The sequence below is a fragment of the Typopeltis vanoorti genome, chromosome 2 (assembly GCF_054136105.1).
Source record: "Typopeltis vanoorti isolate ZY-2024b chromosome 2, IOZ_Tvanoo_1.0, whole genome shotgun sequence".
Classification (NCBI taxonomy): Eukaryota; Metazoa; Arthropoda; class Arachnida; order Uropygi; family Thelyphonidae; genus Typopeltis; species Typopeltis vanoorti.
The window spans coordinates 173433663-173457576 of NC_143550.1; the positions used below are offsets into that span (position 1 = coordinate 173433663).

The 23914-nt window shown below is 34.5% G+C and overlaps 1 protein-coding gene across 1 annotated transcript in view; it reads right to left on the bottom strand.

The window, feature by feature from the left end:
• The window catches only part of LOC150109675 (protein Wnt-1-like), a 63413-nt gene that overhangs the window by 27262 nt on the left and 12237 nt on the right, over positions 1-23914 (bottom strand). Inside the window, exon 2 of the mRNA XM_090402939.1 lies at positions 11270-11544. Coding sequence (XP_090259065.1) covers positions 11270-11544 — 275 coding nt within the window. The remainder of the gene's footprint in view (positions 1-11269; positions 11545-23914) is intronic.

Here is a 23914-nt window from a genome sequence, read left to right on the forward strand (position 1 = left end):
TCTCATCATTTGAGTCAAGTAACGTGAGTCATCGGTATATCCATCTGAGTCATTAATGTCATCAGATAGAGAAACGACATCAACGGTCTTGAGTTATTTCCTAAATTTCTTAGAATATGCAATTTTAAGAACTGTCTCAGATGGTGGGTTTTTTCAAACTATAGACACAGGAGTTGGGAGTGTGGGAAGAGATTTTAAACTATTTTCCCACATTCCACACACTTTCCCACACTGACTTTATAAAGTGAATGACTTCCAAACTACTTGGCCATGTGTTTCGCTGAATTGAAGCTTCGTATTCTCTTTTTCCTAGAAATTAAAGCCTCCCTTTGCAGCATTACACAAATACAAATGCTTACGATGTGAACCATTTAATGAGTGGTTATGTCACAACAAAGAGCTGTGCTATGACAAAGTGTGCCTTATTGCACAAAAGAAAAAGAATACGAAAACGGAAAAGAAAAGTAAAGTTAAAAAAATTCCTCGGTAAATTGATGTGACTCTATTACATCTTGGATTTTAGGTTGATTTACGGTAATTGCCAATGCGGGAACGATTACGAAAACCTGAAACTTAGCTAGTGCTGTTTTGGCTATGGATTTTGATAAAATTCAGCATGGGAAGTTTTTACTAATATTTTTGTTTAAATGGAGACCAAGTTTAATATCTAAATGGTGCCGAATGATGTGAAAGCATACAGTACTGAGGCAAAGAATTTGATGTATAAGTGAAAGTATGCAGTTGCTGGAGTTATTTCAATGTCGACATTCAATGGGTCACAAGCCTCTGAATGAATACATTTCCTGTTTAAACGCAGCTAGTAGGGTTGTGGTGTGAACTTAGTGTTGAAGCTTTTGGTGAAAACGAACTTCAATGTTATCTTCAATACATATCATCATTATTGTTACCAAGTGGCGCACCCAGAAGGGGAGCCACTTGGACCCCCCTCTGGGTGCGCAAGGGGTCCTGGCACCCCCAACGAAAAAGGAAAAAAAAAAACACTAGAAAAATTTCTAGAAATCTTTTCCTAATTAAAATTAATTTTTTTTAAATTTATGTTGTGTCGTGTGTTCTATTTCTATAGTACTTATGAATCAGCGATCATTGAGATGCTCAGTCATAGGCTGTATGCGATGCGTAGTGTGTATTTTCAAATCGTCTACTCAACTCGTCCTCCCCAAGATTAAATCCTGAGTGCGCTACTGGATTCACTTAACATTATTAGATGATGTGATTATTTTACTAAGCAATGAGATAGCCATCTTAATTTTGTTGTTTTTTATAAGGATTTATTCTGCACAGTCAATTTATTGAAGACTGCCACGGTCTGTTCACCTCAAACCAATTTTCTGTCATATTATCGAATGGAGCAAACACATCACTCGCACTCAAAAACCCATAAACTTGTCCCAAACATCTTGTGAAAAAGCCAGGTGGTAGTGTTAGAGCAACATCGATCGCCTATTGAACGATCGTCTGGTTTCTTTCTCACTCTGTCTGGATTATTCCTGGTCGATGCCACACGCTCAGCGAGAGGACAATAAGCAACCTGGTTTAATTAATATATTAAAACAAGTTACGCTTTCTCCTTTGCTGTTAAAATACAAGCGTAGTTATACAACTAACAGCCTTTTTTGATATTCAAGATGGGCACGAGATTATAAAATAAAAGAAAGATTTATTTCACTTTCGAATCATGATTGTAAGAAAGAAAGTTTAAATAAATGAAACAAATAAATCTGTTTTTTTCTGGTTTGGATATGCTTTGCTGCTTCGCAATGTAGTTTTCTCAACAATGGGAGATGCACCCATTTTGATCTTTTCACATCCAGGATCTACGTGATCCTGGATGTGAAAAGATCGTGATTTTTTTTTTTAAATGCAACATGGAAACATTTTTCAGCATTAACCAATGTTTGCAATAATAATGAAAAAAAATTAGGGTTGAAACTGTTGGCATCAAAATATTGGACATTTTAATTACCAATGAATCAATGAATAGTAAAGTAAAAACTTAAAGCTTACACACACACACACACACACACACACACACACACACACACACACACACACACACACACACACACACACACACACACACACACACACACACACACACACACACACACACACACAAATAATAGCGACGATTTCTTGTGGAATTTTTTTTTTTTTTTTCAGATGAGAGCAGAATTTATTTAGGTGATTAACCAATCACTTAAGTAATCCACGTTTTTTTAAGGGGACTGCTGCTAACACAACGTATCTGATTGTATTGCAAATCTAGTTCATTACATCATCTTCTGAGTGGTACATCGTTCAGCAAATGGTACAACATACATTGTTGAAAAAGAAATCTTCCAGTTCTTTTAGACACTTCAGTATAAATAACATGATTGTAAATATAAGCTCTAGGAGTGGCAGCGAAGTAAAGGACAGAGGAGACGTATTAGGGGTTCTAAAAATTAGACATTACCCAACGCTGGAAGAGGCCAGGGACCGGATAACAGAGCGAAAAGAGAAGGTTGGCCCATGTCAGAGAGCAAAGATAGAGCCCTCGTTTATATATGTATTTATTTAATCCCGTATAATTTTAGACACACACACAAATGCATTTTTTTTTAAATATTTACGAAATGAAATTCCTAGATAACTGAGCAGCCCTGACCTGCGAAGCGGTTTTTACTGATGTGTATGAGAGTGAAGATCTTGATTCTCAGGATGCGGAAAATTATTATTTTTCAGTCGGAATATTCGCTGTTCTCTCCAAACCACTTTGATGAAAATGGACTACTTCAAGAGAGGAATGACAGTAACCGGAGAAGCTATAGATCGTTAATACACTGGTCAAGTTATCTGCTAAGGTGTATATTGGTAATGGTATATGTTGCAGTTTAAATAATGCTTATCCTTCCATATTAAAAATAAGTATTTTTGCTTTTAGAAAAAAATCCCGTTTCACGAGGTGTTTATACGGCTTTAGGTGAAACAGTTGTAAGCAAAGAAATGTGCCTGAGGAATTGCAGCTACCACTAAAATCCGTTTCCACAAACCTCTGTTCCCAAATTCACGAAGAGGCTTTGCATGCTAAAGTGCCTGTTTCACTGCCTCCACTAAGTTGTGTTTACAATGCATTAAAGTGGATTGGCTATCATTTATCTGAGTTTGTTTCCCTAATAGACAAACAGATTGTACTAGGGTGAGGATTGGATCTGAGGATCTATACGTTGTTACTTTCATGAAACAGTATATGAAGAATGTTCAAGACATGTAGAAGAGGAGTTATATCAATAATTTTTATTCGAATTGTTTCAAAACAGGAGCCGAATAAATTTAGCCCCTATTTTGAATTTACGTACTTGGAGAATTACAATTTCGATCTCTGACAGATCCAAAATATTGAACATAAGACAGCTGTATCTGAATACGTATATTAGATGAGAACGGTTTTTATTTATTCGTATGGGGTTCACCCCCGTTCCTCATCCGTCCCTTAGGACTGGTTGGGCCCTCCTAATGATGGACTAAGTATGTATTTTATGACTGTAGATCAATGTGTGTTCACCGGCCGGTTTGCCTCTTCTGGACAAAAAACGGGAGTTTCCGGGTGAAAAAAAACCTCTATCTTCGTATGAGACTGGCTTAATCACCTTTAGTTGAAAGAGATCAAATAAAGGTTCTTCACATCATGGACGGAAATCGAACCCAGGTATTTCCGACCAAATGGCTTCGTCTATACCGACTGAGCTACGTAGGCTTTGATGAAACTGTAAGATAATATGTTAGCTTACTTCAGACTTCAGCGCCACCGAATTTCTCGAAAGGAATCAAGGAACTAGAAATAACTGCCAAATAGTCCACATGAGCTTTGGATTACGGTGGATGCCAAGATTGAAGTGTGTACTATATATATATATATATATATACATAACTTGTAGTCATGACTAATTTCACTGTTCAAGAAACTATTAATACCTAATCTATCAATATTACTCTCTATCGTAAACCGTATTCTCATGTATGCATTAAACACAGCTATCGATATCCAATTATTCATTAAGACACAGTTCCTAGACAAATCTCAATTGTAAATATATGTCGTCCTGGAATGATCAGAGCACATGATAATGGTTTTAATGGAACTTCTTTCTCTCTCTCTCTCTCCTCCCCATCATCTGAACTCAATCGATAATGAGCATCGTCCAATGGGGTGAAACGAGATGCTCTTGAACTACTGCCATCCAACCTGTTGAAGCAAGTAAATGTAAGTGTGCATTCTGGCTTATTTACCTGGTTTGCTGGATAAGAACCAGAATTCTTTCTTTTTTATCACCGCATCTCCGTGTGAGACTGGCTAACTTGCCTACTGTTGAAAAAGGCCCTTGTAAAAGCTTTAGATGGGATTCGAACGCTCTTTCTAATCAAAGCGAAAATGTAGTGGACCTCGAGACTGCCAAAGGAAGTGCACCAAACTCAGGGAATTACAAGAATTTGTTGTATCCACCTGGGGCAGGACATACGTAAAGTGCTTCCTAAACCTCGTGTAGCAAATGTTCTCGCGTATCGAGGCTGTTCTGAAGGACACAGAAAATGCAAATGGTTGACCAAGACGCTCTGAATCCAAAATTAAAATAGCTAATCAAGTGATCATTCAGTGTAAAGTTCCAAATAAATGATGATCAATATATGATGATTAATGATGATCAACTTCCTTTTAGATTCTATATGAAACATTTAATATATGATTTTACTTTTTTTAATTTACTTTAATTAATTGATCGATGTTTACAATCTTTTCAAAAACGATCGCGACGCCATATAAGTTATTAATTCCACTCTTAACATTACACAGAACTTCAAAAAAAAAAAAAAAAAAAAAAAACGCTTACAACTAAATACCGCGGTTTATGAAGTATGGTACTAGCACAATACTACTTCATGAGTTTTAAAGACGTGTACAATCAGATTATTGGAAAAGACAGTAAACCGCATAATCCAACTCACTCGATAGGTGTGCTTTTGACTTATCGACTACGCCATGGTAGATATTTAAAAGAAAACTTCTTTGATTATAGAAAGGACTGGATGATGTTTAAAATTATCGTCAAAGACCCTGACAGATGTCAGTATATTATGTCTGTCAATCACATGCTTTCTCGATTGGTTTGTTCTGGTCTGTAGGAGGAAAAATTCAGGTTTTCCATATATCGCCATAAAAACAAAGCCAAAATATCGCAGGTTGTTAGAAATAACAAGTGAAGCTAAGCGAAACATACTGAGATACACAGGAAGGAAGAAATTTTATTTTGAAGAAGTTTGTCTAGATGCTGTACTTCTGATAGTAAACCAGGTCAGTACATTGTATGTATGCACTTCTATGTTGACCTAACCTTTTTTACATCTAGGTTTACATTTATTACACGATGAGCGGAGTTTGAACGAAAACTGAAAGATTTTCTTGCCGAACTATTTCTTAAAAAATAGGAAACTGATTTTTTTCCATTTACGAGCATACAAAAAAATAAATATATAAATATATAATAATAATAATAAAACCTCAGACAGCGAATCAGCGAGAGGCCAAAAATAAATAGCCTACCAATTAGATTGTAGACTTAAATAGTAATAAATAACCAAGTAAAGTGTTATCCTGAGATAACATTTTGACAAAATCAACCCATTTTTATCCACCACTTTTTTTTATGGATTTCGTAAAATGCGTAAGAACTACTATTGTCGTTTTTTTCCGTCCGTCAGTATCCGATTTATTCAAGATTTCTGGCTAGACGAATTTTACTGAAATTTGGTATTTGGAATCCTAACAACAATTTGTCGAGCCACTTCGATTTATCTTTCGATCCGACCATTCGCAGTGACAAAAAGAGACCAAAGGTGGCAAAATCATATGTTGCAATAAACCCGTTCTTAGGATGTGCACGAGATATGCAACAAGTTCGAGTTTGGTTTCAATGGGAGCATGTGGCAAAATTTAATAAGGACGATTTGAACAGCGTCGTTAATAATTCTTTGCCGACTGAGTGAAATTTAATGAAATTTGGATTTAAAATCTCAATGTAAATTAGTCGGCAAGTTGTTTCAGATTTTATCTTTGGAGTACTTTACGATTTACATGATAGCTTTCTTGCGAAAATAAGAAATGGCAAAAATAATGATTGGTCCAATCGCACTGTACGTATGGTGCGATGCATAAATTTAGCGCAGGAAGTTTTTATTGTTAAACTAGTCTAGGTGAAGAAGTACTGCTTCACGAAAGATTTTTCCCCATGAAACTTTTATTGGCAAAACAATTCAACATAATAATAGTATTACTTCTCTCTTTTTTTTTTGCTAAAATTCAGCCGTTCTTATTGGCAAAAACAATTTGGTGGAATTTAATGCATTTTGATATTCAGAATTGGTGTTTAATGAAAGTCTGCGAAGCTATTGCGCATGGGCGGAATTAAAACTAGGAGTCCTGTTATAGAGGCTAGACATGGCTTATTATAGGGCATATTGCCGACAAGGAGTAGTCGGCAATATGCAGATCTTTTACAAACATCCATTACATGGCGGAACTCATCGCCATCGGCGACGATGATCACTTAGTCGATCTTATATCAAGATGGACGATTTTTTATCCCCCAGAAACTCGGGATTTTAATCCAGAAAAACTCGGTTCAACATATTGGTTAGCCTTAGTTGATTCTGCCGTAATTCCAAAAAAAAAAAAAAAAAAAAAAAAAAAAGACCTTCGGCCGCAAAGAGAGACTATCCCATTCTGTCATCATAGTTCTTCTTTGGCCTTCGACATAGAATTTCGTTAGCATAACGGTTTCTCGTTGCTTTGCATTCACGTTAATTCCGTCTATTTATTTATTTATTTTTAACCGAAGGCAAGCCCTTATTGTTTTATTTAAGACACTTTCATGGAGAAGTGCATATTGCCGACTGCACAATAGGTTAAAAAAAAAAAACAATAAACGAAAGAACTGCTTGTGTGTTGGGAGGGGGGGGGTTATAAGGTACGATTAGTTTAGTTTAGATTGTTCAACGCATCATTGAACACAGTACTGCTGCTAATAAAAGCACTGAAATTTATCACTTACTTTATAATAATCAATCAATCACTGTGTCGGTTTTCTCCATTTTGCGATCTCTAATTACACTTAATAGGAAACATAGTACCTCGTTAATTACCGAACTCTTCCTTCCAGTGTGTTCTAGTTTACCACAGAAAAAGGGAGAGGTGTTCATAGAACGGAATTTTAACCCCCACTATTCACGGGTCAGGAGACCCGAGTTCTACCCAGCTATTATTAACGCTCGTTTGTGGTAACCGTTCAATCTAAGAATACAGATGGGTGCACAGACGAACATTTCGAGCCCCGCTCCTCGGGATGCAGCGAAAGTGAAGGTGACCAGTTTGATTAAAGCCGTACTCCAGGCGAGCAGGAAATAACTGTCTTATGTCGAGTAATTTAGATTGCTACGGCGAGCACCTCGGGTCAGAAGGTGAAAGCTATTATACAGCCACCCTCTCGAAACGTGCTTCATTTGCGTAAGCTCGCACTGCCAACCATTAATAGTCCGGAAACGTGAATTTCTGATCCAGGAGTCTCACTTGAAAAATGAATGGTGGGCGTGTCATCTGACCGTCAAAAATAACTACTACACCATGACTCACCATCTTGGCTAGCTGCATCGGATCCTGATATATGCGTCGATCTTCTACGTTATGGGATTCCCTTCCCTCTACCCCCACCCTTAAATATCGCTGTAATGTTAACTTTTGCAAACAGTCGCTCCTCTAAATGAAGAAGACGCAGAATATCTGCTGTCTGCGATGCATTCGTGAACAATAAATAGTTCACGATTATGATTGTTAAAAAAGAAAAAATAATAAATAAGTAGTGTCTTGTAGAGCGTGACAGTGGCAATTTTGAAAGAGTGTATTTCGATATAAATTAGGAAATCAAAAACGAAATGTTAGGAAGCGATGATAAAGGTATGACACAAGAATGGGCAAAGCCCAGCCTGTCTTTGTCTTTCTACTCATTTAGTGATTCGGTCAGACTAGCTGATATGCGTATCAATTTAGAAAATTTTTGTTTTGTAGCATGTTTTAATTCTATCATTTTTAAAAAAATTAACCCTTAATTCGTATATTGCTGTATTTCCAAGTTACCATTTATTTAATTAAAATTTTGATTCTAATTTCTTGTAAAGCATGACAGGTTAAAAAACACAAGTACTCATCTGTTATTATATATTAAAAAGTCCTATTGAGGAACAGTGGCATGAATTTAAATATTAAACACACACACACACACGCATTTCCTTGGTATCAAGAATCCGAGCACTTTTAAAAAGCAACAAAACTGGTTGTAAACTCACTTCTGCCGATATTTATGACTTGATTTGTCTTTAACACTACTTATTCTCAAATTGCTTATAAAATATTTATTATAGAAAATATTCAAAATATTTATTGCTTTGTGCGCACAATTAATTTTGTCCATGAGAAAATGAGTAATTGTAATACACCCAAATATTGCCGATTTATCTGGATTGCGCAATATATTTTCCTTTTTCTTTGCATTAACAATAATTACTAAAGTAACACTCCACAGTGCGATGCTTCGCTTTACGATGATCCGTTCATACGACCCTTCTGAATTACAACCAATGTCTATTATACGACACTGCATTCACTTACGACGCATTTAGAGCAAGACTCTCCCGTATCAACCGATGCGCGGTGAGTATCTAACGAAATAAATGTTTTGTTTACGTTATTTACGCAGATATAATATGACTGCTTAAAAATGTCATTAAATCACTACATCTATATACAGGGGGAGGGGGGGGGATGATGAAGCAGTGATTCGCTATGCAACGGTGGCCAATAAAAAGTACACTAAGTGGGTATTTACACTTTTTCTAAAAACATTTCATTCCTAAATTTTACTTACAATTTTCTAATTTATTTTATATCAAACACATAAATGTTTTCAGTTGGAGTCAGGAGAACTAGTTTTCCTGAATATTATAAAAAAATGCTAAGGGATATTTATGGGAAACTCAACCGACGAAATTTCTCCCCCATTTTGAGGGAATAATCCGAAACAAGGCCGATAGGAAGTATCTCAAATTATACAAATTAATGTGCAATCATAGAAACACCTCCCCAAAGAAAATGATGCAATCTTTCGGTATCATTTAATAGAGATTATGAATCTTCATGCCCTCTTGCCGTTTTGGAGATGCCTAATGACAGTTTTGTAGCAGCTTAACACCACTTTCCTTTTTTCTTCAGCTACTTTCAAACATCTGCGAGAGAAGTACTAAAACGACATGAGATCATCATTTCCTCGTTACTGTGAAGCTAGCAGTTAATAGTATTGCTGTCTGGTAACATCGTCTTCTTGCGATGTCTCAAATGCGGGCAATTTATATAAATACGCGAGTGCGGTTTTGTAATGAAACCGGAATAAAATCCCAAAACGCATATAATTTTCAGACATTATTTCTTTATTGTATATTCCAGATTAAATTAACTTGGTATGAAATTCCTTATTTAATCCCAAAGTCAATATAAATAGCAGCAAAATATCGGTAAAAGTCACTTATTATGGAGTGTTTTAGGCGAAACATGTGTTCACTATGTTGATTACTATTCTCACAAACAGAGATTTCCTCTCATATAGCAGTGAATGAACTACATAAACATTTGGTAGGCAAAATATGTGTACTTATATACTTATGAACCAAAATATTATGATCGCCCCAGTAGTATGTTAGGCCTCCTTTCGCGGAGTCTTGGCATTGACTCCACAAGGCCACTAAAGGTGTCCTGCGGTATTCTGGACAAACTAGTCCCGAAGGTAACTGGCTTCATTCCTTCGCTCAGTCGCTGACCTTCGGGGTGTTATGCTGCTTCCCATATGATCCCAAAAATGTTCTATTGGATTGAAATTAGGAGAATTAAGCAGCCAGGGGAGCACACGAAATTCTTGGATATGCTTTTTGAATTATGCTTGCACAATGTGAGCATTATCACAAGGGGTGTTGTCTTGCTGGAAGAGTCCAAATCCATTGGGCCACATTGTTACCATGTAGGGCAATACCTAGTCCGAAAGAATTTCTAAGTAAGAATCAATGATCAACGTGTGTTCCACTGGGTTCAGAGGATCCAGCGATGTCCATGAGAACAATCCTGATACCAGGAGATGGAAAGTGCAGCTACTGGCCTGTTTCTGGCCAACAATAAACAGGATGGGTGGTCATATTGTTTTAGCTTATGAGTGGGTGTGTGAAAAAAAAAAAAAATATATATATATATATATATATATATATATATATATATATATATATATATATATAGAAGGTCCATTCAGGTTCCGTCTACTCCATTCAGATGGAAAATTATCTTTCTATTAATGCCTTTTTTTATCAGAAGATCGGCATCAGGTCTATGGAAAATTTTTCAGCGCCTTCCAATCTTTTTAACGAATATTTTTTTCGTGCTTTTTTTTTTTCAACGTTAATCAACACCAAAGTGTATTGCTGAATTTTAAGTAACTTGCAGTTCTCATCAAAATCACATCAAAAGGTGATGCAGTTGTCATCACGATAAATGTGAGTCCAATAGCAGACGAAGGTAACGGGGGGGGTGTGAAAAACACCAGTTTTCCTCCTAGAAACTCACGTTCTTCATCCTGGAAAGTAGATAGACCGGACAGAGAATACATGCAATAAACAGACATAATAATAATACATTGGTCGTTTCATAAACTTAGTTACCATAATTCCAAACTAAACCCTTGAACTCCTGCGTAGAATAAGCCATCAAGAATAAGCGTATCACGGTAATGAAATTCGTCTGAGGAACTTTCATGATTACGCATGGGCCTGCCCCCAATTTTAATTCAAACCTTCAAGATATGCATCATTTGGGTTGTTTAGTATTGGAACATTTTGCATACAGTTCGGACTTTCCCTGTATGATATGTAATCAGCAACTAGAGGAATTCTTCAAGCAAGGCCTTCTCCAGCTAAATCCATCCAGGAATTTAAAAATGTAAAAAGCGCTGCTAGACAGAGAAGAAGAGGACCTTCTTATAAAGTGCTGCTACCATCTGTTTTAATTTAGCAGTGTTTAAAAACTCCTATTTGAATTAATACATTAACGGGTGTTGTCGACGATTTTAAAAATAGAACCTCTCGTATATCGTGTAATTACCAATGACTGTGGATAATCTTGACTTACCTTTCTGTATAATTTTTCCGAACACGGATTTCCCTCTCAGAAAGTCAATGGTCGGACAGTTCCACCTGTAATTACGGAATTGGAATTTGCACTCAGCTATGGACATACGGATCCCTTTAGCGATCGCTGCCAGAGATCCCGGATTTTCTCGAAGTAGTTTCTTCTGTTTTCGACGCAGATGAACGTAGATATCTGGGTTTCGATTATTGGGAATGTCGTTACTTCTTGCCGTTTGTAGAACGAGGTTATGAGGGTAGGCGGAATGGGCGATACTCCTGCAGAGAAAGAAAATTTGAAAAATGAAAAGATAAACAAAGCAGAAGGGGGAATACCGTTCGGATATACAAGCACTCGTCATCGATCAACAGGTTTCAAACCTACTTTATTTATTATTAATAATAAATAATTCTTGCTGATATCCATTAATATGTATGTGTTTGTATTAATGTTAACTGTTATCAAGGTTATTGGTTATTAATATTGATAAATATTAACATAATAAATAATAAATAATTAGATAAATAGATAATAAATAATTTGGTTATTTGTTATCATTATTACTAAAAATTATTAAATTAGTATTGTACATTATTTATTTATAATGCATGTATTATAATTATTTATTTATAAATTATATTGATTACTAAATGGAAACTTCTGTATGGTGTAATCCAATGACTTTCTCACGATATTTTTACACAGGAAGATTCAACTTATCACCAACCGCAGCAATGTTTGCTTTGATTTTTTTTGCACCCATCGATAGAATACATTTTTCTGTGTGGAATTATCAATGACTAATACAGTGAGCCGTTGTACTAGGCATTTGTAGCTGAAGTTGCTGAAGGAATTGTACAATCTTATTAAAAAATCATATTCTTGTAAGACAAGTTCTTGCTTCCTCAGTAATTAACTTCCTGTTTTATACATGAAAAATTTTATCTACTTTATCCAAAAGATAAAGTAGATAAAGCAGTCAACAAATAACTGGTAGAAATTAATTGAACAATGAGACCTATATTAGCATCTTACTTGCTTCTTTTCTTCCTTCACAGCCTCACTCTTCATTGCTGTGCAGTTGTACCGAAACTGGAAGAGGACCTAAAACATTATTGAAATAATCATATTCCCAATTTGGTAACGACTTACGGAGGTATCTGCAGAAAAACTACATTTCTCTCCCTCTTCCACCAACGAACATCCCTTTGTTTTATTCAGTCCGATTGCATGGAAGGTGATTATTATTATTATTACTATACAAACACCTCTTAGGATTAAGACTCCTCGACGCAATGGTAAAATGCATTCGAACAGAATTAATATTTACCATACCTCATTTTAAATAGGTCCAATGCTTGTGCACTCCCACTCCATTCCGCTAAATGCTCTACTCATCAACCACTCACTTATGCACCACAACTTATACAACTTCAATGAATGATCACTTGTCTCTATTCCCCTTTATCCTTCAACCCATTGAAAAATATCCTAGGTATCTATTTGACAAGCTCCTCTTAGCAATTTATGTCTCAATGATATCGCCTCTCCTCTGCCTATTTACCAGATTCTGCAATTTACATCCACTCAGCCTCTCTTCATAGTATTCCACAAATTCTACTGCTTTTGTTATCCGCCTCTGAACTTTTTCCAGAGCTTGCTTCTCACCTAGAAACATTGACCAAATCGGTGCGCAGTAGTCTATATGTGGTCTAATTAAAACCTTGTACAGTGGAGTGACCGCATTCTTATCGTCTTTTTATCCTTGTTCACAAAAACGTATATCTTTGAGGCTCTTAAAATGTCAGAACTTACAAATGGAGTCGAAATCAGTTGAACGATTTAACCTTGCGAGGATAGGAATCCCTCTTCATGTTCGAATGGGCTAAAATTTGTGCGGTGCTGTTATCAACCTAAAGAGCAATTATGTTCAAATTTGATCGAAACTAACTGCATAATGCGAATTTATACGTATCTTTGGAGAAGGATGAAAATAAGGCGAACAATTACGCTTTGTTCGTTTTTTTGAAATTCTAATTCTTTCTGTCATTGGGATCAACACTTCAAATTTAATAAGATTTCCTGTTAAATAATCTGTTGAATAAAAGTGACGTATCAATTATACTCACCATAAAATCGGAATTTACATCGTATCAAAGTTTCGTCCTAATGATTCTTGACATAAGGGCGCTCATCATGTTCCTTGCTACAGTATTTTAGTGTTTAAGCGAATCCCACTTACGAAAAGTTGTACATTAGTATTAACACCGTGGGTGCTAGTGGTAAATAATTCAGAAACACTTCTCTAGAGATTCAACCATTTTTCAAGCCACTTGAATCCTTCACATAACCATGGCAGGAATGAAATTCATTTACTATCTAAAGACATTTATAAACGCCAATTTGAACCCACAACATGCTGGTTGAAAAGTAAATACATCGTGTATAATTCACAAACCTCCCAATGCTGGGTACCAACAGAAATTGTCAGTCTGTTCTTCCACCTCCTGGTTTTCCCTTTCAGTCGTTCCGACCGTAGGTGACTTTGTAGGCATCGCCAACAAAGTATTCCTGCTGAGAATTTTACAGGGTAGTTCACCATTACTTTCCCCAATCCCCCAATTTTATCCAGGCTTGGGACCGGCATATGGCTGGGAAGTATTCAAGACTGTAATCCACGTGTGTGTTCACGGGACTAGTTTGCCTGTTCTGAGGAACAAAAAAATCAGAGTTTCCGGGTGAAAAAAACCTCCTACCGCCGTATGAGACCAGCTAACTCACCTTTAGCCGAAAGAGACTAGACAAAGGTTCTTCACGTCACTGACCGGAATCAAACCCAGGTCTTTCCAAAGGGCTTCATCTATACCGACTAAGCTATATACCGTCTCTTGCAAGAAACTCAAAATAATCAAGTCACGAAAATGACTGTTGATATATATATATAAGGCCTACAAAGGTCATTGAAAGCCTTCAATGGCCTTTGTTGCTTGTGCCTCAACTATTTTAATCATTCCAATTGCATAATAAACACTAAAAATTAAATAAAAATAAAGAATATAAAAAACAAACAAACAATTTTTTTCTATTACTGACTGCTCACAAAAATGTAGTCTCTCCTTTCCCTCCACTCAAAACCATTATGTAATTTATGGATGTCATCATCTTTATCACTTCATTTATCTATTGTAGTCTTTGTCTTCCTCTCACGCTTATCCATCTTATGACAACTATACTAATATTAGTTTAACCCATCTAATATCCTTTCATCTAATTACATAACTTGTCTTGCAGGATTATCTCTTTATATTATTATTAATAAATATGAATTTAAAAATAAAATAAAACACAACACAAGTGTGTTTAAAAATTAAAAAAAAAAAATACACTGTAAACACAAATAATAAACGAACAAGGATAATAATTACCAATGAAGCTATAATTATCTTTGTGTGTTTATTTCTGATGTTGTTATTTTTAAATATTTATTCTTATTATTATTAGTGTCACTTTCAAGCGATCAGATTAAAATCGCCATCCTTATGAACAAGAGAAATATTTTAGGTACCTAACCTTTCAGTTGATGTTTTATTATACATTGAAAAACTTATTATGAAGCCATGAAAGTAAAGATACCCTTTGTATGGCAAATACGCCCCATTTATTAGTGGATTTTTTTCAGACACGAAAAAATTCATTGAAAGTGATGATTTTACGTGACAAAAATTCCACAGCTATGCACTCTCCCGGATCTTCCTCCGAAACTGCGGTCTGAACAATAATGAAGAACTATTATTGTGTCACAGAGAATTTTTTGTTCGAAAGTTTGATTGATGTCAAGCCACATGAGTAACACCCTAACCACTTAAGTTCTGTGACACAGACGTATGTCTAGACATCGCAAAGGTGGTTTTATTTTCCTACAACTGACAAGTGTTGTTATATTTTGCTGCAGGGTGGCCATTATAGGCAGCGAGGTGTGAGAATGTTATATAAACCTGACATCAGACAGCACCCTTACCTTGTCACCAAATTTTGTAATATTCCAACGATTAGGTACGAATAAACTGAAGAATTTAATATTTATTGCGTTCTTGGAGTGCTATAGTATCACTAAGTTCTTTAATATAAAGTGTATAAATATTTAAGAATAAAGTATAAATGAGATTTATAAAATATGAATCACTATTATTAATAGTACACTTTACGAAATATTCAGCAATGTCTTCAACCATGTGAATGAAGCCTTCAACCAGGCTTATAAATCAGCCACCTGGTGTACAAAAATAAACTTACCTTTATTATTTAAATTATTTAAATTATTGTGTATTAGACCAAGTTAAACTCAGCAGTAATGTAAATATAAATGAAGTATTTAAAAAAAATGTATGAATATAATTTATTATTTTTAATATGCTTATATTTCTTGTACGATATCTGCATTTATAAATATATAAATGAAATAATATATCTTTGTACATGTACATATGTTACAGTATCGCGTACACATTCATCGCAAATAGCCCTTTGAACTGAAGGAAACAAACTTAAAGCAACAAACATTCCGTCCTTGGAACCATTAGTGATAGACCCTAATTTGCAAATTAAATTAGTAAGTCGCAGTTTCCGCAACGCATGTTTTCTGACAATGAACAACCTCATACCAGAACCTTCAACAGAAACAATTTGGAACAAGGTACAAATAAAGTACTCGTACAGACATAAAAATGAAAATAGTCGAATATAACCTTTTTTATGGCATTTTTCAACACCGATCATTCCAAAGCGAATAGTTTGCAAGGCGGTAAGTTTAAAGAAGAGTTACTTTCATGTTCTACATCTAAATATTCAAGGACACGAAAAATATTACATACTTTATGGCATGAGGATACTGAGAAGGATGGGGAACACAGGAAGATCAGATATTTACATTTTAAGATAAGATTAGATGTTGCAATAGCCGTTCATTTCTAAATATTTTCTTCAGAATAGTAATTAACAGGGATAATTTTGCTAGCTGGCGAGTAGCTATAACCAAACAAAACAGAATATTTTTATATAACATAAAAAATAATAAATAAATAAAACACTCCGCCACTATTTATCATTTTGTGGAACAACTGTTGACTTATCGGGACATATTAAAAAAATTGGGTCTTGGTCGAGTAAGTTTTTTGCGTGGCAAGTAGGATTTTACTTAATTTGTAGTGCTATGTTAATTACTACCTAATTCGGTACGTGTTTAGTTCGATTCGCTTCACTTTTCATTTGTAGTGTGTTTGTTAAATTACATTTAGGACTGCCTAGTATAATTTCTCCTATATACAGTATATAATCAAAATATTATAGAAATAATCGGTCCTTTCTGTTTATTTGCAATGATTTCATATTTCAAATTGTATCCTTAATACTATTTTTGAAAATAACCGTCATAACCGCCATTTGAAAATAATTGACCGTGTATGGGCCTCCCTTCGAAAGCCCATACATGGACAGCCTCCAAAATATATACGATATTTTGCAATCATATTATAAGTGGATGATTCTGCACGTACTCAGCAGCTTTTTGTTATAGCTGCTGAGAACGTGCAGAATCATCCACTTATGATTTTCAAAATATATTGCGTTGTGGTTATAATTTATAAAATTCTAAAATTTCTAGGAAAATGTCCCACTCTTTTGTGACGCAAAGCTATTCTGCAAGATATCCTCCTTCCCGTCACTATTACATTTCCTGCATCACCAGAAAAGGGTGACATGATTCAAAGTTTTGTGATTGAATATTTTTTTATTATTTATTATTTTGGCGTGCAGTTTGTTTTAGGCAGTTCTTCGCGTTTGCTGATGTTCATGTTTAGTAATGAAACTGCTTAATAAAGGTAATGTATGAGTCTAACTTCTTAAGTTGTTTTTTTAATGTGTTCACATCCCTTGTAGTTAATTTTTCTTTTACGTCTGCTAAACAGTGTATGCCTAATTTTCATGGAGTTGTCTATTATATTAGAATGTTGTTGTTGGTATGTGCCATCCAGTCGTTTTCGACTCTTGGTGATCCTGTGAAACGCTCTCCATTCCACTCTGCCTCTTGTCCTTCCTATCAGTAATTATAAGTTCAAGTTGGTAAGTTTTTTCGGTTGTCTATCCAACTCTTTTGTAGTCTTCCTCTTTTTCTCATTCCCTCGATCTTCCCCGACATAACTCATCATCGCATTATATGACCAAAGTACATCAACTTCTGTTTAGCGATCATCGCCTACAAGGAGTCTTTATATTCTCTAAAATCTTCTTATTGGGCATTTTTACAGTCCATGGGACTTAATAGTCTCTCCACATCTATAATTCAAACGAATCAATTCGCTTTCTGTCTTTCTTCTTAATAATAAAGCTTTTACATCCATACATCACTACTGGAAATACCATTGCTTTTGACAATTTTAACTTTGACAGTGGCCCTACTCACATCTCTATCTCTCTCTTATTTTTTGTCAGGTTTAACATCGTTTGTTTTTCCAAGACTATCCTTCTTTTAATTTCATCTTCACATTTACCATTATTTCTGATTCTGGACCTCAGTAAATCATAACTTTCAACGATTTCTCTTTTATCTCTATCTATTATAAATTCATTTAAATTGCCAGAAGCTATCACTTTTGTTGTTTTGCTGATATTTTAATTAAGCCACGCTTTGTTACTTTCCATCTTAATCAATAGAATCAACCACTCTAGATCTTCCTTAGTTTCTGCTGTGATAGTTGTATCATCTGCATATCTTAAATTATTAATTTTCTGCCACCAATCTTAATTCCAGCTGAATCTTTATTTTAGTGACAACTATATTAGATAATTGTTACTAAACACCAACTCGACAATCTGAGGCGCTCCATCAGATTAGTTAAGTCACTAAATCACCAAATTAACTATCTGATATAAGGCATATTAGTGACTTAACTATTCTAATATAAAGAGGGAGCCTCTAGCTCAGTCAATATCAACTGCCCTCTTTAGTCAAAACCTGGGTTCGAATTCTTCTATGACACGGAAGGAATCTTGATATGGATTTTTCAATCTTTCAATAGAAAGGAATTTGACATCATCATCATCAGCAGCAGCAGTATTGAGAAAGGTGCAAGCAGAGTTCATCTATTAATCTAAGGACAGATTGACCACTTAAATTTAATTAGGAAGCATGTTCGCAAAACAGACGTTTTATGAGAGGATAGCAGGAAAAGACTCAGAGGAAGACCAAGTTATTGGTGGATTGATGTACTTAAGGACGTACAAGTTTTTTACGTCCTTAAGTACATCAATCCAGTAATAATGTAAACTTATTCATGCAATACATACTATCGTAGCGCACTTTATATGCACCTTAAGGAAATAATGATGAAATAGACTCGAACTCTCACAAGCAGTCTTTGAAACGAAGTAACGATATGTCAGTCTGGTTGGCAGAATGGATACCGCTCTCCAAGCAACTGCTATGTGTTCCAATCCTACTGTGAACAGGGATACTTAGAAATGTTTTTAGGCCCTAGGTATGCTTCATATCCAGTTGTGGGACTACTACCCTGTTTATTGGAAGCCTGAATTGGCATTAAAATTCTGTGGTTTCTTGAACTAAGTTCCCTAATGATCTAACTATTAGCCGCTCACGGTACAAATATCTATATTTACACACTTTTGTGGATGAGTTTCACATTTAGAAAAACATTCAAGCATCTTTCTTGCATTCAGGTTCGATTTTTTTATATGTATAAATGATAAATCATTTTACAGATTAAAAATAAATACCTATTTAAATAATATACTCAATAAAAGTTATTATTTTAGATCATACTGTTTATTTATCATTTAAAATTTATATTAAATTATGAGTATTATATTAGATTAAAATCGTTTAATTATTGGTGTAGCTTCAATGTAGAGGTATGCATTTTTTATAATCTGACGCGGTTGGCGTGACATGTTACATCTGTAGCATACATCATAGGAGTGATTAGGGACATTTGTGACATCCCTGATCTCTTTCATTGGAGAGACAGCTGTGCAGATGAAATTCCCGATTGCTGTTCATGTAGATGAACGCAATTATATTGAAGAATGTGAGCTTTGACAACATGAAAATAAAAATCAAGCAAAAGTTCTTCTTTTTGCATCCCCCTTCATCCTTATATTCTTACAATTTAAATTATTATTATTTGACACCTCCAGGGAGTTCAAAGACTCATCGAGGGAAAGTGTGCCAACAGCATCGAACGACTGGTTCCCTTCCAACTACTAACCGCGCTCAAACTTACTTAACTGAAGCATTAGTAGCAGAGGCTCTACCAATCGACCAACTTCCTAGTAATACTCACGTTCGGATACAGAATATAAATTAAACCAATATTAACAAAGAATTCTGAATCTATGCCCTGTTCTTGACTCAATTATTTGTACAATTTGCACCATGTCCTGAACAATATCCTATCTAAGTTAAGGGGATAATAAATCCCTCATTAATTTAAAGCCAGAAACGAAACTCGGAGATCGAAATCTAAGAGTTTCATGGCGAAGAACTATCGGCGAGTCCATGCGTAAGTCAACACCTGGATAGTACAACACTAGGGCAACTCGTATCAAGGGTGGAGCAAACTCCGTCACTATCCTTAATATTTTCTCATAATGTAAAACGCAGCTCTTAGGCGATGTATTACTGTTTTACATTATGAGGAGAGGTCACTACCCAGACCGGTTTCGACCTTTATTGAGGTCTCATCAATGAGTAGGTAGACGTAGAATACCAAGGTTTAAGTGAACCGAACTTACTTATACCCCTCCTAACGAATTGCCAGACCGGTGTACCCATATATTATTATTACTACGATAAAGAGCCAAGAGGCTATTATAGCCTCTTGGCTTTATCGTAATATCCTATCTATTTAGGAAGACTTATTTTCTTTTATGAGTAATTAGGTTAAAATATTAAAAAAACAATCGGTGCTTGAAATAGTTTGAAATAAGGATAACTGAAATTTTATGGAGAAGGCTACAGCTTGCAGTGGATGGAAAGAGGCTGTTGAAAAAGTAGAATAAATTTCTCAAGGTTAATATCACATTATCTGTTCTCTAAATAATTTATTGATATGTGCTCTATGGAACTTTAACTATAGCTTACCTTGATAAATATTAATAATCTTTCACAGACTTTGACTTATTTTGACTTTTACTTGTGTTGTCCTTGTATGAAGCAAAGAAAACGAAGTCATATTCTCGTTAAGAAACGGTTATTTCTTGTTACTTGTGATTTCTGGCAATTGCCACAAGGTCTGGTGTGTATCAACGAGGTCAGCCCCACGCTTGCTACCACTTAAAGGGTGTTCTCCGAGTCTAATAACCACTTGTAAGTATCAAGCAGCTCACTTGTCAAAAAAACGGCACCCTGACCTTGCTAATGTTCTTTTATTTCCTTGTCTAAGTGGAATGTCTACAATAGTGGTCTAGAATAATGTAGCTGTCATTGAAGGGAGTAATGACAGTTGCATTATTCTAGTAGACCAAAATGGAAAAAAAATTCTAAATTATTTCGACGAAATAACTGATAATTTTCGCGAGATGGTGTAGTGCAAAATTTTATAGAAATGGTTCACAGAGCCTTTTATATCAGAGTCAACTGTAGTGGAGTCTTCCAAATTCTCTGAAACCTTAAGGGCAATTGTGCTTTTCAGAAGTGATATTATATGAAGTATTTAAAACATGTTCTCAAGTTGTAGTATAAAGGATTAATAGACAAATCTGATATAGACCACTGCAGATTTTCTCCATCAATTGATAAATGAATATTTTCTGGAATTATCTTATATAGTCTAAGATAGGGTATTAATAATTATTCCGCTGATTGCTACACAATAATAGCGAACCTCCGGATACCTCAACTCTTTTGGTAGGGATGTGATAAAAACAACAACTTCCAAACGCATTTGAATATTTGCTAAAGAGTTATTCTCAAATGATATTACAGTTAACTCCGGGTTATCTATTATTCAAACAAATCTACTCGTAGTGAATTGCTTACAAAAGATATCACACACTGAGGTTTGAAAAATATACGCACATATTGTGAGATTTCGCATCACAAAAAAAAAATAATTAAAAAATGATGCCTTTAAAATAAAAAAATCAGATGAAAAATGCAGTTGTCAATAAAAGGTTGCATTTCAACGAAAAAGTTATTTCGACTAATGTAATTAAGCTGTATATAAAATGCAATTTATTTATTTATTTTTATTATTTTTTTTTGTAATAATGAATGCATTTGTATTCATTATTGCAAATGCTCTCTGAAAGAATATTTTCAGATGTAAGCAAATTTAGCGTAAAATTTAGTGTTATGTAGAGGTCGCTGTTTTATTTATATGTATATTAATTAAGTAATCTCTCTGAGTGAGTGTTATCGTTTGTAACTTGCAGTTATTAAGAAAAGTTTTCACTTTGTCGTAGTTAGTAATTTTCCATTATTTTCCTTTTTAACGATATTTATAACTGTATACATAGGTTTGTTTATTAATGATGCTACACTGTACAAAAAAAAAAAATTACGCGTTAGCATTTTATGATTTTACAAATATCTCCTGAGTTACGACTTCTAGGCTTAAACTGCAAGTCGGTCTGCAGAAACTGATATTGGACAAAATAAATGAAATATAAAATAATACTTGTATTATTTTATATTTCTCAGTTGCTATTATGATGTGTTTGAAACTACGTGCAGTATTCGTAGGCTCTAATTCAAGTACTTGAAGACTCGATTATATAATTATTATTATTTTCGAGAATTGCTATCTTATATATACGTGTATATATATGTATGTGTGTATAAAGCGAGCACTAATAAATTACGCATTAAATACCCAACTGCCTGCACTAGTGATTCGCAATCATTTCTGTGGCATATTGGGATTCCATTATGCTTATTTTAAGGAGACGCGAGATTTTTTTCTGAATATCGAATATAATTATACCTAAACATGTTGTAAAAAGGAATATAATGTAAACGATGAAACGTGAATTTATTCCACTACATATACTTGTCACCGCACCACTGCATCATTCTTAAATCACCATCAATGGAGGGTTATTATTTTGACGTCATATGCTAGAAGGAGAAAAAGGAGGATGCCCATAAAATATTTAATTTTATAGGCATCCTGGTAACAGAATCCTGGTAACAGAATAATTATGAGTTACATAATTTTAAGGACCATTTTAACATTTCCTTAATATTAATTTAATTTAATATAAATTTTTAATATTTTAAGGAAGTACTTCTCTCAGGGAATACTCCATCCAAGTAATTTTTTCTAACAAATTCCAAGTTCGACAAATGTTTTTAATGAAAGGTTTCACTGCAAGAGAATGGAATATTTGTAGGACCTCTGTCAAACTGCTACTAAGGAGAAACTGAACTATACATTTTCATGATCATGTTTGAGGAATATGAATTTCGGTGCTTTTCGAAATCGAGAAGTTAATTTATAAAATAAATATAAAAGTAGAATTATACTATTATATTTCTATACTCATTGCCACACACTGATATATTAAGAAGTTTGCCCTGTGATGCTGTAGGTGTAGCAGTCTACAGGAAACAGGTAACAATAATAAACGATAATAGAACGAAGGCCAGTGTGTGTGTGTGTGTGAGAGAGAGAGAGAGAGAGAGAGAGAAGATAAGATAGAAGTAATTAAGAATAATTTCACATGTACTAATTACTTGGCGATATCCTTTTTATCTGAGTTTTTTTTTCTTAATTATGTATCCTTATATTTTCTGTATGCATTTCCTGGATCATAGGTGGCATTGATAAAACCAATAGAGAGGTTAATATAGTTAGTTAGACTTCATAATTTTTAATAAGTAATTTAGTTAAGGATAATCAGTAATCTATTGATGCAGTGAAAATTCGATTCAGTGAAACTAGTATTCTACTTTAAATAGTACCAAATTATTTTTGGTACATACATTTTAAAGCAATTTTTTTCGTCAACTAATTACCTTCTAGCGAGTTTAGTATATTCGCATATTTGAAACTAATTCTAATATCTCCCATTTATTATTGGGGCGTTATCAGCATAACTGAGGGAGATTGTAAAGTTGCAGTTAAGCAACTTTGCTATCCCTTAAATGAAGTTTATCACTTTTTATCTTAAAAATTAATAAATTAATCCAAAATTATTGATCTTATTATGGCTTCTACAAGGATTCTCAGAACTCATGGCGTGAGGACATCTAACATTTACAAACTCTCAAACTCTTTATTAAAATTTATTTTTTTGTCTGTTAATCGCATGTATTCTCTGACACTTTTGTCTGTTTTGCGGGATGGAAATACCTCCTACTTTTCTATTAAACCAGTAAACTCGCATTCTGTTGATGGGAAAACAAATCTGTTATAAAGTTTCCTGACAAGTTTTTGTACCAAAGGGCACATGTTGGGTTGTTCTTTCTGTCTGGAGATATTAAGTTTACGAGTATTTTACAGAAATTTTAAGAATTACGCTCCGAGAGAATGTTATATAAAATAGTAAACACATTTGTAATTTGGTTTGTTTTTTAGATTCCATCATCGCATAGTTAAAGCATAAATAAAAAATATAAATAACGCTTAATTA